The 16,089-nt window shown below is 41.7% G+C and overlaps 1 protein-coding gene across 4 annotated transcripts in view; it reads left to right on the top strand.

Annotated features, from left to right (window-relative positions):
• The window catches only part of LRCH1 (leucine rich repeats and calponin homology domain containing 1), a 201,417-nt gene that overhangs the window by 115,197 nt on the left and 70,131 nt on the right, over window positions 1–16,089 (top strand). For all 4 annotated transcript variants that reach the window (XM_042971474.1, XM_042971545.1, XM_042971612.1 and 1 more), the window contains exon 3: window positions 7,705–7,831. In XM_042971474.1, coding sequence (XP_042827408.1) covers window positions 7,705–7,831 — 127 coding nt within the window. The remainder of the gene's footprint in view (window positions 1–7,704; window positions 7,832–16,089) is intronic.

Here is a 16,089-nt window from a genome sequence, read left to right as displayed (position 1 = left end):
ATAATTGTCTAAGTGCCTAGCACAGTGCCTTATAGATAGTAACTACCCAAGAAATGTTTCTTGAATTGTCAAATCAAGTTTTGCCGTATGCTGTCTCACAGGTATTACAATCTGGGTTAAGAAAAATAGTGCAAAAGATCTAGTAAAAAGTAAGTGGATTCTCTAGTACGATTAGTAAAGTGGATATGCTACTGATTTGTAACAGTATTAGAGCCTTAAGTGGAACTTTGTTATTATTGGCCATCAAGTTACATGATAGGAGCTCTCTGACAACTGATTTCCTTGGAAGAATAAGTAGGAAAAAGAGGATGTACATAGACTTATATTCATGCATTTCCATCTGCATTCAAAAATTCCTAGAAATAGATGGAGAGACATATGTCTTCAGATGATAAACATCTTCAGGCATTTTAAATTTTATTATGAATATTTTGTATTCACGCAGTGTCCCTGGGTGGAAGTTGATCCTGTTCTCATTGAAGTCAGTATGGCTATCCCTTTCTTTTCAGGTGGGGAAAAAATGTTAAAGTAACATTTGACTTGATGGAATTGCAAGGAGGAGAAGGCAGGTGAGGTAGGCCACTTTCTGCATAACAGGAGGTTAGGGGTCCATTCTACCTGGAACATGGCGCTAGAAAGTGGGAGAATTATACTTAGCACCAATACATATGCTTTTTTTAACTTCTAATGTTCATTTTATTATTTTGAGAGAGAGAGAGAGACTGAGCAGGGGAGAGGCAGAGGGGTGGGGGGTAGAGAGAGAATCTCAATCTGGCTCCACATTCAATGCTGAACCTAACGCGGGGCTCTATCTCGCGACCACGAGATGATGACCTGAGCCGAAGTCAAGGTTGGATGCTTAACCAACTGAGCCACCCAGGCGCCCCTCGCTACATCCTTTAAGCCATTTAGGGTGGTTTGCCTATATGCCAGCAACAGTGTTTTACGCAGTGGTGTTTTTCAGGGCATAGGGCTCAGGCTTCTACACTCTTAATACTTACAACCCCAACTCTACATTCTTGCCTCTGAAGGTGTTTGGCAAATTAATATTCTTTGTAGCATCCCTTATGGCATTCTCTTTGAACGTGCAGTGTTCCCCGGATTGTGAACATTTAGCTCCATTTTAGGGTGAAGGAAGGGCATGGTAAAATATGAAAGAGGAAATTTAAAGCACTGGTTTTCAGAGCCTTACCCTTTCAGAATTGAAGAGCGCTGAGGAAAAAGGAGAGGAAATAACTGAGAAGGGACGAGTTATTGATGACTACACTTTGAAATCTAATTATAGACATCAGGAGTGGTAGTTGCGGGCCATTGAGAGTATAAAAAAAAAGTGGAGTATTTTAAGCAAGGCTTTATTTATACTCAGGAGGAGACTGATAGGCTGTCACTGTGAGAAACAGGTTCAGTCGCAGTGGCCAAATATGGTACAGGGACGCACCGTGGCAGCGCACCGCGAGGGGTGCAGCAGCAATCGGCCTGAATTCTGAGCCGCTGCAGACACTCACTTTTTGCTTCTTGCGTTTCTGTGAGGTCTCCTCTCGGAAGCTGACCCTTTGCCCTTCTCCAAACACGGCCCTCGTGGGCGGAATGTGAGACGGGCCGGGTTTGGAGTTCAACAGCTGGTTCATGATTCAGGGACGTGATGATTCTGCGTTTCTGGTCTTGCAACATGTTAAGTCTTTGAGTGGTAGCCATCCTCAAGCGGTAGACAGCGTAACTGCTTTCCAAATTCGATTTCAGCCTGGGCGCCCAGATTTTGTGCACGCACGTAATCTCAATCAAATTACTGCTTTAACAATTTCACGTAAAATATTACTAGAAGCGTATGTATGTAATTTGTATTTATAAAGTGAAAGCCAGCCGAAATATCCCAGGCAGCCTGAAGCAAGGCTCTGGTTGTTGGGGTCAAGGTCTCAGGCATACAGTGATGGGGGGGGGGGGGGAGTGCAGGGGGAGGGGCTGGCGAGGAAGAGGAAGTCCTCTGTCATCAGGGGAAAGGAGGGTGAGACATTTTGCTATGGTGGGTTTTTCAGAATGGAGCCAGCAGGAAAAAGGAAATGGTTCTCTATAGATAGTGTTCACTGAAGTGTGTATATGAAGACAATTAACAGCCAAGTGTCATATGCAAACTAGAAAAAAAAAACCATAAAAACACTACTCTGCCTTGAATGAAAGGCAAGCAGGGTATGCAAAAAACCAAAAGAACCCCACAAGCCATAAAAACAAAATTTGGTGAGGTGAGGTATCCTGTGAGAAAGGAAACTTGCTTGGTTGGCTGAAGTAAAATATCTGCTATTCACAGTAGGTCGCACACCAAGCCCAGGTCGACTGTTCAGACAGTAACAGCCACGGCTGCATCGTTGTTTTCTCCTCTCCCTGGCTGAGGCTCCTGTAGGGTGAGCCCGGGGGTGTCCGCACCACGAAACCTGCCCTCCTTTCTCTGTGCTCTGTTACTCTGTGCTGTAACAGCAATAATGATGTGAGATCAGCAACCATCACAAACCTATGAAGAAAGTGTCACAGCATGCGTCTAAAAAGCCACAGAGAAAGTCATTCATGTGATTGTATGTTCTAGTCCAGGTTTTCCAGACCAGTAATGGTTACTTGGTTGTGTTTCCGCCTGACATTGTACAGCCCGGGCCTGGTTCTTCCGAGCATGCCTCGGAGGGACCATCTTTATGGTTAATTGGCATATGTTTTCAATGAGTGGAACACGTAACCGTATTTTAGAAGTGGCGGCAATTTTAGCAGTTAGGAAATAAAATAAATAACTGAAGCCAAACTAAGTGCACATACCTTCTTTTTGGTCCCCTACACACTGGTTTGCTACATGAGTGTTTGGGTATGGTTTAATCTTTCTGTAGAGACTTAATGTTGGGCTGAGCACTTTTTCATTCAGAGTCTCATGTCTCATGTTAGATAGGTATTATCATTTATGTTTTATAGACGGCAAAACCCAGAGGGGTTAAATGTTCTACCTAAACTAAACGTTTGTGACACACATGAGATTTGAACCCAGGCTTTCTAATTCCACAGTTGGTGACCTCTTCCCTAGTTAACTAGGTGAATATGTTATAAAAATCTTTCTATAAATTATTTCCTACTAAGTGAGTTCTAGCTCAATTATTAAGTGAGCCCATATACTGCAAAGAGTTGTATTCCAGTAGAATAAAAAAATATATATGGTCCCCTGATCCTAAAATCACATGTCAGAATATAGTTATTTTTATTATTGCCTACTTCAGGGAAAATAACTTTCTGATAAACTGATAATAAATAATGTTAAATACCACCATTAAGTCTGAAGTCATGGATATTAATAAGTGCCATGGTCAAAACACATTAAAATAAGGCTCTCTAAAAGTAAAACCATACGGTAGTGCTTTGGTTTGCAAATTCCTTAGTTCAGGAATTATGTCGGGTGAGGGATCGTGGTCCTTGAAGCCAAGAGAAGTTTATCCTGTAAACTAAAGCTGTCAAAAGTATTCAGATTATGTTGAGCTGCCTTGTTTCATCCTGACATGAGGAAATAGGCCAATAAATCTAGTAGGGAGTCGTTCGGCGGAGAAAGATGGAAGAGGAAGCATTAGCGATAAAAGCCTACGGTCTTCCCGCCCCCCCCCCCCCGCCCCCGCCCCGTGCCATCCTCCACCCAGACTGGGCAGGGAGAGTGACTGGAGATGCTGGGTGGGAAGGCTCATCCCGCCACCACCAAATCTGTAATTTCTACTTCTGAATGAGTGGCCCTTTTCCCCCCCGCTAATTTGATCTTCTGTAATGAGCCAGTTAAAAAAAATGGTTGTTTTTTTTTTTTTTTTTAAATTCTGCTTTCAGATGGAGCCTACAGGGTAGATTTGAAAATAAATGTTGGCCGTTACCTTATCAGACGCTGTATGGCCTTATTTTAAACATCGTTTCTGCAAAAGGCCTGTTTTTAGCACAGAGGCCTCTAGGAGACAAGTCGGGGGCAGGATAGTGGTTTGCAGCCTGAGGCACTTACTTGCGTGAGAAAAATTGCTGCCAGATGAGTGGTTTCAAAAAAAAAAAAATACAAAAAACAAAAAAGTGAGGCAGCCGATGTGGTCTTTAGTGGGCAGAGGATTAAAGGAAACATAATTTCTCCCGTCCTTTATAAATATTTGCTGGACAGCTAATGGGTTTTTGTGTGCACGTGTATTTCCTTTATCTCTTGGGGAAATTACAAGTAATAGAGGAGCATCCAGTGGTAAAATACGTGCAGTAGAGCTTGAGAGAATAGATCAACAAAATATAAGAAAGATGTGCCCAGGTCTGTGGCATGCTTATTATGACCAAAGTTCTGGCACCTGGATTTTTCTACAGGTGACTACATACAGTATGTGTGGGACATAAATAAACAGATGATTCCATCAGCAACCTTTGGTATAAAAGGCTTGTATCCCCGTCAAAGAAATCATACTTATTTTTTAACAAATAAGTATTAAATAAATTTTATTATTAAATATTAAAATATTAAAATAGATTTTAATAAAATATTAAATAAATTTTAATACTTAAAATTAATGCTAACATGTAAATTTAAAATGCTTAAGTGCTATTTTATTTTAAATGAGTATCCATCCAACTGAGGGTCGATGGAGGTGGGGGGGAGGGGGGAGGGGGAAAGCGGGTGAGGGGCATTGAGGAGGGAGCCTGTCTGGATGAGCCCTGGGTGTTGTATGGAAACCAGTTTGACAATAAATTTCAAGTTAAATAAATAAATAAAAAGTAAATAAAACTACAACACTTAAAAAGAAAATAAATGAGTATCCGTCCTAGAAATCCCATGAAAATAATCCCATGTACTCTCAGATATTCATGCTTCTGAATGAGCAGAACGTTCACTGCATTGCTTTTTTTTTTTTAAGTTTATTCATTTATTTAGAGGGAGAGAAAGTGTGTGTGTGTTAGCACAGGAGGAGCAAAGAGAGAGAGAGAGAGAAGGAGGGAAAGAGAGAATCTCAAGCAGGCTCTGTGCTGTCAGTGTGGAGCCCAACTTGGGGCTCGATCTCACAAATCATGAGATCATGACCTGAGCCGAAATCAAGAGTCAGATTGTCAACCTACTGAGCCACCCAGCCACCCCTGCATTGCTTAACGGTATTATCAGTAGCTCTCTTGGTTCAGTGTCTGTCAATCTGACAAGACACCTGTGTCAAGGTGAGACTGGGAATAGTTTAAATCTGAGTTTCCAAGCAAAGAAACAGGGGAAGAATCTTGAACTGTAAGTGTTAATTTGTGAAAATAAGCATGTAGAAGTTTTTCAAAATACTAATCTTTGTTTCCTTAGCTTCTCTTCAAAAGGAAGTTTAAATATGTCTCCAAAATAAAAAAAAAAAAGCCTTATTAACATTTTTTTTTTTACTAATCCTCACTTTATGAAATTACATGTTAATAAATATTTTACAACCACAGGGGCGCGTGGGTGGCTCAGTTGGTTAAGTGTCAGACTATTGATTTCTGCTCAGGTCACAATCTCACGGTTCCTGGGATGGAGCCCTGCTTTGGGTTCCATGCTGACAGCGAAGAGCCTGCTTGGGATTCTCTCTCTCCCTCTCTTGCTGCCCCTCCCCTGCTCGCGTGTGTGCATACTGTCTCTCTCAAAAATAAATAAATAAAACTTAAAAAAAAAAATAAGTAAATGTTTTATAACCACAAGTTACATTCCAGACTATTTATGTGCCACCTTTTAATAAACTTAGTTCTCTTCCCGGAGATAGTGTCTAAGGAGGTTTCGGGGTTTTTTTGTTTCTTTTTGTTTTTAATTTTTTTGGAGCTTGAAGAAAGCTGTCTCCCATCAGAGCACCAGGAAGTCCCCCTCAACCAGCCAGAATAGCCCCTCTGGGCTCCTGTGGGTCGATGTCAGAAACTGGCAGCCTAAGTAACCCCCTTTCACTGCCCTCAGAGATCAGGAGACAGTGCCAGGGTGGGCCCATCAGCCTATTTTCACCTGTCACTCTAACCAGGGGGAGGTGAACAGCCAGCTGGTCCTTCCAGTGCCAGGGACCTCCCCCCCCCCTGCCCCTTGTAGGGTTTCGATCTTCTCCCTCCCTCTGCTGGACCCTCTTAGAGAAACCTCTCTCCTTCTGCTCCTTTCTGGAAATAGCTTTCTTTGTAAATCTGGGCAATGGAGGGAAGATTGGCTGTGTCTTTTCTTGATAAAGCTTATTACCCAGGCCTTGGGTACCTGGAAGAGAAGAAACGTCAGGATATTTACAGGGGATCATCCACATGAGAAAGGTTCTTTCCAGAGCACACCATGTGTTTTCTTCTCAGCCCATCAGCTAGAGATGCCCTTTGTTTAGCCGGATTCCCACCTCACCATATGGGGGAGTAGGGGAGGAAAACCTTTAAAATATAATACATACAGAAAAGTGCACAGCTCATAAGGACACATCTCAGTGAATGTTCAAAAAACGGAAGCACTCATGCAACCAGTAGCCAGATGAAGTTTATCTTTTTATAGTGATATCTGTTTCTTAATTACAAATGCACTTTGTAGGAATTTTGGAAAACTCAGCAAAGCGTAAGAAAGAGACATGTAAAGAACACTCCTTGTACCTGATCTCCAACCCCCGTGACTGCCGATAGCATCTTGGTGTGTTTTCAGTGCATCTGTCCCTCCCCCTCACACACACAGATTTATGTGTGTCCACACGTGCACACAATACCACCGCCGCGGACACTTCATGCATGTGTGCACGTGTGCCCAAAAGAAGTTCTACGTAGTTGCAATAGCAAGACCAATGTGTTTTTAGATATTTCACTGCCTGGTCATTGTCTCTGTCAGCAGAGTGGTGGGGAAAGAAAGGCAGGGAAACTGAATACCATCCCTCTCCTTCCCTGATGGCAGGAAAAGGGCTTTTTGTGGGAGAAGAGGTTGAAGTAAATGGCTGACACACAGGAAGATGGTTCACAGATTTCATTTATCCATTATTTTCCCATTTCTCAGCAAACTGAGCACTGATAACAGGAAGTTCAGATACTTCTGGGTAGAGAACCTCTTCATGCAAAGCGGAGATGAGAGTTGTACCCAGATTTTTCTGGGTACCCTGTGAAATTGAACCCCTCAGGGTTCCAGATTCACTTTTGCCAGAAGGCCAACATTACTTTTTTTTTTTTTTCTTTTAATTAGCTCCCTTGCAGATGCCCAAATAGACTTTAAGCGTAGTGCCTCTTGTGTTAGCAAAAGGAAGCAGAATCAAAATGTTGGAAATCAGGCTGGTGGTCTTTTGTAAGTTGCAGCAAAACGATCTTCTCCATCACTGTAACATGGACGGGAGGATGCCTTTGTGGTGCTCGTTTCTCGCTGAGTTTCCTGCTACATTGTCAGAAAGAGAAGAGTTGGCACCCGCTTCCCGTTGTTATTGGTGACGCAGGGCGCGATGCCCATCTGCCTCCTGGCTGGCCAAGGACTCTGCTTCTGCAGGGGGCTTGATGGGGTTCCTTGTGCCGGGAAAAGTTGTTTCCCGCAGAACTGCCTATGCCTTTCTTTCCTAGAAATAGATTTTATTGTCTTTTTTACTTGGGACTTGAGGGATTACACATACGGAAACTTCATTGGACCTTTTGTATTTGTCAGACGTCTTCTCCAATCACTCCTTTCTTCTTGCTTATTCACAAACATAATCGGAAACGGTATGACGTGGCTTGTGTGTTTACGGTGTTCTTGTATTGTCTTTGCAGTCGAAATCAGCTGTCTGCCCTGCCTGCCTGCCTGTGTGGTCTGCCTCTCAAAGTCTTAATCGCAAGTAACAACAAACTTGGATCGCTGCCAGAAGAGATAGGTCAGCTCAAACAGTTAATGGAGTTGGTATGTTACTGATTTTTAAGATGCTCTTTTTATTTGTTGACTAATCATAATCTATCAAGGTAGTCAGGAAGACTCTTGTAAAGTTGGACATAGGTTGTTGGATGGCTGTATGCGATAAAGACATTAAGTGGGGAGAGGAATGATCTTGGCTTTGCTGTGGCAGACACAGTTCCTGAAATTTACAGGTTTCCTGTAGTTTATACTTCCTGAAGTCCACGGGATTTACAGTTCCTGAAGTTTACAGGTTATCATGTGGTAGTTACATCATTTTTTTCCAGATCGCATATAAATTTGTGATAAATTATGGATACACTGGCAAAATAATGTACAAATAAGTTAGTAGGGCCAACTTTACATGAATGTAAGTAATTTAGAAAGAACAGAGTGCTTTGATTCTGTATGGGTTTTAGTAACCATTGCCCCAAAGTGATGTCACTCTAAAATATGACCATATCCTCAGAGACAAAAAAGCGTAACAAATGTTTTAGATGGGTAGAGATGGGTTGTAAGTGTGCATCTGAGGCCAAGATACACTGTTCTATTTCAGGTCTTTCACTACTAAATGAATCACTTACCTTGTTTCTAAAATGGGAAAGAATGAATCCCATCCAGGTAAGATGGGTGAATGAAAAGGCAAGAATAAGCAATCAGGCTGAAATACAATGGTCAGAATGTCTCCTTCAAGCAGGCATTATTCCATACTGACCTTGTATCAAGCACAGCTGCTGTGATTACAACCATGGAAGGGACACAGTCCCTTCCTTCAAGTAGATTCCAGTCTAGAACATTGATGGCCAATACCTTTTCTATTGGGTGCCAACTCCATTTAATTTCTTGAGGCCACGTGGACCACCATGGTGATGGCTTAGGAGGCTCAGATAGAGAGTGCTGTCATCCCTTCATCACGTCTGCAGTGGGAGTTGGTTAGGAACGTGACAGGTTAGGAAAGTGACCTATGCATCAGCTTTAATTTTAGTATAGGAGTGAGTTACTGCTGTATAAAGGCATTGAAAGGTAAAGAAAGAGTGTCTTTTTCAGGACTCATGTGATATTAGTATCTGAAACCTATTCCAAGGCAAGGGCAAACAAAAGTAAAAATAAACTATTGAGTCTACACCAAAATGGAAAACTTTTGCCCAGCAAAGGAAACTACCAACAAAAGAGAAAGGCAACCTAGTGAATGGGAGAATATATTTGCAAATGATTTATTCAATAAGGAGGTAATATCCAAAGTATATAAAGAACTTATATACTCACCAAAAGTCAACACCAAAAAAGAAAAATCTGAATTAAAAATGGGCAGAGGACCCAAATAGACATTCTTCCAAAGGAGACATACAGATGATGGCCAACAGACACATGAAAAGATGCTTAGTATCACTGATCATCAGGGAAATGCAAATCAGAACCACAATAAGAAAACACTTCATACAAGTCAGAATGGCTAGTAATTAGAAAGGCAAAAAATAACAAGTGTTGGCAAGGATGTGGAGAAAGGGAAACCTTCACACACTGTTGGTGGGAATGTAAACTCATGCAGCCACCATGGAAAACAGTATGGAGATTCCCCCAAAAATTAAAGCTAGAATTACCGTATGATCCAGTAATTCCCCAAAGAACACAAACACTGATTGGAAAAGATACATGCATCCCTATGTTCATTGCAGCATTATTTACAACAGCCAAGATACGGAGGAAACCCAAGCGTCGGTCGACAGATAAGTGAATAAAGAAGTGGTGTGTGTGTGTGTGTGTGTGTGTGTGTGTGTGTGTGTGTGTGTATACAGATAAAGAAGATGTGTATACACACACACACACACACGCACAATGAAATATTATTTAGCCATAAGAAATGAATGAAATCTTGTCTTTCGAGACAATATAGATAGACCTAGAGGGTATGAAATAAGTGAGATAGAGGAAGATAAACACCATACGGTTTCACTTATATTTGGAATAAAAAAATATTGAGGGGTGCCTGCATGGTCAGTCAGTTAAGCATTGGGCTCTTAATTTCAGCTCAGGTTGTGATCTCATCTCTTTCTCGAATCAAATAAATAAATAAAATAATTAATTAATTAAATTTCAAGTTTTTAAAAAATAAAAAAAAAATCAGATATAGACTCGTAAATACAGAGAATAAACTGGCAATTGGCAGAGGGGAGGGGGCCAGGAGGATGTATGGAATTGATGACTGGGATTAAGTGCAAACTCTCAGTTAGAAAATAAGTCACAGAGATGAAAAGCACAGTATAGGGAATAAGTACCGTATAATATGATACTGTAATAACATTGTATGGTGTCAGATGGTGACCAGACTTAACCTTGGTGAGCACTGGGCAATGAAAAGAATTGTTCAATGACTATGTTGTGCACCTGAAAGTAATACAACATTGTATATCAACTATACCTAAATAATCATTTTTTTAACTTTGTATTATTTTTTATTTATTTTTTAAGTGTTTCACATGAGTAGGGAGGAGCAGAGAGAGAGGCAGAGAGAGAATCACAACTCTGGGTGCAGAGCCCAACACAAGGGCTTGATCTCACAACCACGAGATCATGACCTGAGCCAACGTCAAAAGTCAGACACTTAACCGACTGAGCCACCCAGGTGCCTCAATAATGTATATTTTTAAAAGATGCAGGGGTATTCCTGCCACTCAGCACCTGGACGTTTGATCAGGGATCATTAATGTCTAGAACAAGACACTGGAAAGTTGTCTGGAGCCATGGAAGTGGTTTGTTTTCTCACTTAGCTCTCTCTACTTCTCCATGCAGTGGAGATGTCTCGCCCACAGATCCCAAGTTTAAATGTCCTCCGACTTAAGCAGTAGCTAGTCTGTCTCAGCCCTGATGTCTAAATGAGAAAGGCAAGATGTGGGTCGGATGTCCTCTCCTGAGTCCGTGATGCACAAGGCACATGGTCACATGACCCAGACACACAGCTGCTTTCCTGCCAACAAGGGGGCAGTTCTGAAAGAAGATGGATATTAATTTGGGTAGGCACACCCACCCCCAAGTTTGCTATTACAAGAAATATGTGCATGTGGTTAGGGAGTGATTGATTCAGCCTTGGAGTTGGGAAGGATTTGTAAGGCAAGAGACCTTTGAGAGGCCCCTTGCAGAAGTCTATGTGGAATTTTCTAAATGGAAAAAGGAAGACAGGCACAGAGGAAGCATTTAAGAGAGAAGGGACGGTTTGAGCAAAGGCAAGACAGCCCAGGAGGAGGTGGCTTGCTTGGAGCGTGGGAAGCAGTTTAATCCGGCTGAGGCTACGTAGAATGACACTGGGTGCTCCATTTTCGCGGCCACTGCCTGAGAGTTAGAGTTAGGCCACCTTCAGCTCCTCCACGGGGCATTCAAGACCCGTCATTCATCTCCTGTCCCTGGCCCCTTTAGTTCCAGCCATCTGGGAGTGTTCCTTGTTCACTTCCACTTCTAGTCTTTGACACACATCACTGTCTCTGTGGGGACAGTTTCTTCCTTCTCGTCTTCTCTTGGTCAGTTCTTAACCAAGTTAGATGTCACTTCCCCCAGAAAGCCTTCCCAAATCCTCTAAGCCAGACTTAGGCACTCCCAATGCAAGCACGCTATACTTACCACGGAATTCTGTGCAGTCATACTTTCTTCCTACTTGGCATTCTCCGCACCAGCTCCCTCTATGTCTGGAAAGCCGCCGAGGGCTGTGGACGGGGATTTGCTGTTGTACCTGGTGCTCGGCATAAGACCCAATACGTGTTTGCTGAATGCTGCTCTCAAGGGGTGGAAAGTGGGCTGTGGCTTGGGATAGACTGTGAAGACTCCCAGGTGCTCAGCCTGCCAGGGGGATGACTATCTTACAATCCATCTTGATTCAGAAGGAACCATCTTAATTGGTTCCAGAAAACAAAACAATAATACGGACTAATGCTTTGGATGAAACTGATAGTTATGTGCTTTTTTTTTCTTTTTAAAGAATTCTTCTTTTAGGAGTCTGATAGACACACAATCCAAATCTGCTAGAATTTGGATTAGGTCTTACAAGCACAATATATAACACGTTGGTTTTTTTCCCCACTTGTCGGGCTCCCACAGATGGGCGGCACACAGGTGAGGTCGGTCTTCTGGAACCTGTGGGCAGCTGGAATGTGTTTCTGTCCCACTGCACCCTGGGCGTAAGCCGACAGCATGCCATGTATCAGCTCTGCCTGCCGAGCTGCGGACCAGCTCATCTGTGAATAGGTGGCGGTGTGCTGAGCCTGGGCCAGTCCCACACCAGAGCGGGGCTTTCCTGAGATGCTCTTATCAGCCGCTGGGCTGGCCTTGTGGCCGTGGTAGAACAGCACTGTCTCCTGTCTCCCGCCTCAGGACACACAAGCTGTGCGGTGGCTGTGAGGGAGTCCTTGAGCTTTTCTTGGGCACCCTGTCCAGAGCCCAGAGGTTAGTGTAACCTCTTAGTTACACTAAAGGTTGAGTGTAACTACTTACTTAGCATTGTGTTCAGCTGGCTCTGGTGCCTTTTCTCCACCAGCAATAACCTATTGGATCCTCGAATCCTAGAAATCCTAGAATGTGAGAGCCATTGGGGTTTTAAAAGCATCTAGTCCAAGCTCTTGACATCTTGCAAGGGTAGAGAGAAACCTAAGGTAGAGAGGCAGTGTGTGATGTACAGAAGTTCACTCTGGTGTAGCTAATTTATAACTTAAGCTGAAGCACCCTCACGCAGCACTATTTGATAGAAAGGTAACGCAAGCAGCAAATTTTATTTTATTTTACTTTATTTCATGAAAAAATTTTAATTCTATTCTGTTTTTTTTAAGTTTATTTATTTATTTTGAGAGAGAGAGAGCATGGGAGGGGCAGAGAGAGAGGGAGAGAGAATCCCAAGCAGGCTCCACACTGTCAGCACAGAGCCTGATGTGGGGTTCTAACTCACGAACCGTGAGATCATGACCTGAGTCAAAGTCAAAAGTCAGACGCTGAACTGACTGAGCCACCCAGGCACCCCTGTTCTGTTCTATTTTTAATTTTAATTCCATTGTAGTTAACATAGCGTTATATTAGCTTCAGGTACACAATATAGTGATTCAACACTCCCATATATCACCTGGTGCTTATCATGACAGGGGCACTCCTTAATCCCCATCACCTATTTCATCCATCCCCCCACTCACCTCTTTTTATTAACCATTAGTTTGTTCTCAGTAGTTAAGGGTCTGCTTCTTGGCTTGTCTCTCTCTCTCTTTTCCTTTGCTCATTTGCTTCTCAAATTTCACTTAGCAAAATACCCTCTAGCTCCATTCTTGTTGCAAATGGCAAGATTTCATTCTCTTTTTAAGTTTGTTTATTTATTTATTTTGAGAGAGAGAGGGAGAGTGAACATGAGCAGGGGAGGGCAGAGGGCGAGAGAGATTTTCATGCAGGCTCCATGCTGCCAATGTGGAGCCCCTATGTGGGGCTCAGAATCACAAACTGTGAGATCATGACCTGAGCTGAGATCAAGAGTAGGACACTGAACCAACTGAGCCACCCTGGTGCCCCAAGATTTCATTCTTTGATGGCTGGGTAATATTCCATTTTGTGTGTGTGTGTGTGTGTGTGTGTGTGTGTGTGTGTGTGTGTATACACACATCTTCTTTATCCATTCTAATCAGTGGATGGACGCTTAGGCTGCTTCCATAATTTGGCTATTGTAAATAATATTGCTGTAAACATAGAGATGCATGTATCCCATTGAATTATTATTTTTGTATTCTTTGGGTAAATACCCAGTAGTGCGATTGCTGGATCATAGAGTAGTTGTATTTTTAACTCTTTGAGGAACCTCCATACTGTTTTCCAGAGTGGCTGTGCCAGTTTGCATTCCCACCAACAGTACATGAGGGTTCCTTTTTCTCCACAACCTCGTTGTTTGCCAGCACTCGTTGTTTGTTGTGTTTTTGATCTTAGCCATTTGGAAAGGTGTGGGGTGATATTTCGTTGTAGTTTTGATTTGCATTTCCCTGATGAAGAGTGATGTTGAGCCATCTTTTAGTGTGTCTGTGGGCTGTCTTTATGTCTTCTTTGAGAAATGTCCATTTCTTCTGCCCATTTTTAAATTGGATTGCTTGTTTTGGGGTGTTGATCTTTATAACTTCTTTACATATTTCCAATGCTAACCCTTTATTGGATATGTCATTTGCGAATACCTATTCTCATTCAGTAGGTTGCCTTTTAGTGTTTTGGATTATTTACTTTGCCGTGCAAAAGCTTTTATTTTGATGTAGTCTTAATAGTTTAATTTTGCTTTTGTTTCCCTTGCCTCAGGAGACATATCTAGAAAAATGTTGCCGCGGCCAATATCAGAAAACCGTGCTCTCTTCTAGAATTTTTATGGTTTCATGCCTCACATGTAACTCTTTCATCTATTTTTAATTTTTGCGTGTGGTGTAAGAAAGTGGTCTGGTCTCGCTGTTTTACACGCTGCTGTCCAGTTTTTCCAACACCATTTGTTGAAGAGACTGTCTTTTGCCCATTGGATATTCTTTCCTGCTTTGCCAAGGGTTAATTGACCATATCCTTGTGGGTTTATTTCTGCGTTTTCTGTCCTGTTCCATTGATCTATGTGTCTATTTTTGTGCCAGTACCATACTGTTTCAATGACTACAGCTTCATAATATAACTTGAAGTCAGAAATTGTGATGCCTCCAGCTTCACTTTCTTTTTTCAAAATTGCTTTGGCAATTTGGAGTCTTTTGTGATTCCGTATAAATTTTAAGATCATTTGTTCCAGCTCTGTGAAAAAATGCTATTGGTATTTCGATAGGGATTGCATTAAATGTGTAAATTGCTTTGCATAGTGTAGACATTTTAACAATATTTGTTCTTCCAGTCCATAAACATGGAATGTCTTTCTGTTTCTTTGTGTAGTGTTCAGTCTCTTTCATCAGTGTTTTATAGGTTTTAGAGTATGGGCCTTTTACCTCTTCAGTTAGGTTTATTCCTAGGTATCTTATTATTTTTGGTGCAGTTGTAAATGGGATTATTTTCTCAATTTCTCTTTCTGCTGCTTCATTATTAGTGTATAGAAATGCAACAGATTTCTGCACATTGATTTTATATCTTACGGCTTTACTGAATTAACTGATCAGTTCTACTAGTTTTTTGGTGGAGTCTTTAGTATTTTCTATATAGGGTGTCATGTTATCTACAAATAGTGAAAGTTAGACTTCTTTCTTACCAAGTTGAATGCCTTTAATTTCTTTTGATTGTCTAATTGCTGTTAGCACATGTAACTTATTTATTAGGTCTTTGGTTTTATTATTTTAGAGAGAGCACAAATGGGGAGACGGGCAGAGGGAGAGAATAAAAGAGGGAGGTTGGGAGAGGGAGAATCTTAAGCAGGCTCCATGCTCAGTGTGGAGCCTAACGCAGGGCTCAACCCTACGACCTTGGGATCATGACCTGAACCAAAATCAAGAGTCAGATGCTCAACTCACTGAGACACCCAGGCGTCCAAACAAACGTACTTCAAATGCACTGGTAGCCACATTAAAAAAAAAAAAAAAAAAAAAAAAAAGCAAGTGAAATTAATTTTAATAATATGTTTTATTTAATGCAGGATGGCCAGAATATTATTTCAGCATGTTTGCGATATAAAATCAATGAGGTATTTTATATATTTTTTTCATATTATGTCTCTGAAGTCCATGGTGTATACCAACAGCATCTCACAGGTTGGAACAGCCACATTTCTCATGCTCGTAGCTGTGGCCGAGCAGCTCTGTAGCCTGTGGTCTTTGACTCTGTGCGCCAGCATGATTCCTTGTGAAAAGCATTTATTTGTGACATTGGTGAATATTTCATTTGTTGCCATTATTTAACCACAAGGGGTGAGTGGCCTTGCTTAAGGTCACAGACTAAAAAAAGATTAGTTTCCATCCGTTCTTATTTATCTTTCATATCTTTTTGCTTAAAATGGCAGTGCTACTGTAGGTAACCCTGTCAAATGATTTTTAGCTATCAGTTGGAAAGAAATTCCCTGGAGAGCCTGAAATAATTCCAGACTTGCTTGGGAGGCTTTTGTTTAAATGGTTACGTGGTAACCAACTTGTTAAAAAGTTTGACAGCTCCCACCAGACCCCACCCAAGCATTCAGGGTACTTTAAAGCCAATGACGTGCTGATAAAATCACTCAATTTATTGGTCTCTGAGCATTGTTTGGCTATTTTAGAAGAAATATTTTTAAATTTCACATTAGACTCAAAGAGTATCCCAAAGGGAGTTGTAAACTCTCT

This window comes from Panthera tigris, chromosome A1 (assembly GCF_018350195.1).
Source record: "Panthera tigris isolate Pti1 chromosome A1, P.tigris_Pti1_mat1.1, whole genome shotgun sequence".
Classification (NCBI taxonomy): domain Eukaryota; kingdom Metazoa; phylum Chordata; class Mammalia; order Carnivora; family Felidae; genus Panthera; species Panthera tigris.
Note: the sequence above shows the minus strand (reverse complement) of the source record. Positions and strands in the feature narration are given on the sequence as shown.